The 442-nt window shown below is 60.2% G+C and overlaps 1 protein-coding gene across 1 annotated transcript in view; it reads left to right on the top strand.

Moving 5' to 3' along the window:
* The first annotated feature begins 185 nt into the window (after positions 1-185).
* Positions 186-442, top strand: part of ACOX1 (acyl-CoA oxidase 1, palmitoyl) — a 22,591-nt gene continuing 22,334 nt past the window's right edge. Inside the window, exon 1 of the mRNA XM_009324621.1 lies at positions 186-219. Coding sequence (XP_009322896.1) covers positions 186-219 — 34 coding nt within the window. The remainder of the gene's footprint in view (positions 220-442) is intronic.

Genomic DNA, 442 nt, shown 5'->3' with positions numbered 1-442 from the left:
TTTAACTCTGCCCAGCCAGTGCCGCAGCCAGGCTGTTGGCTGTGCCCCAAAGTGGTTTCTTTCGGCATCATTTTCCCTCCAATCTCCCTTGCAGGGTGCCTGTGTTTGGCGCGTTTCCAGGCTCCTTTTACTGCTTTTCTTTCTGGTTTCTTGCCCCGCTGGGGGGGACCCCCAAGAGCCGCACAATGGCCCAGGCAGAGACTCCTGCAATTCAGACAGGTGGGGACACCCCAACGGGTTCGAGGACCCCCAATACTGATTATGCAGCAGTGGGGACACGCTGAGCTGCAACCCTGTGGCTTTAATGCTCGGTGCCCCTTGCCCACCCCACGCATCGCTCGGGGGGATTGCAACCTTGCAAAATGCCCCACCGCCATCCCACGGAGGACTGCCGTGGGAGGCCACTGAAACCAGGGCGATCCTGCCTCCCCCCTTCTCTGCA

The sequence above is a fragment of the Pygoscelis adeliae genome, unplaced genomic scaffold, assembly GCF_000699105.1.
Source record: "Pygoscelis adeliae isolate BGI_AS28 unplaced genomic scaffold, ASM69910v1 Scaffold445, whole genome shotgun sequence".
In the NCBI taxonomy this organism is placed as follows: domain Eukaryota; kingdom Metazoa; phylum Chordata; class Aves; order Sphenisciformes; family Spheniscidae; genus Pygoscelis; species Pygoscelis adeliae.
The sequence above is the reverse complement of the archived record's forward strand: the minus strand, read 5'-3'. Positions and strand labels throughout refer to the sequence as shown.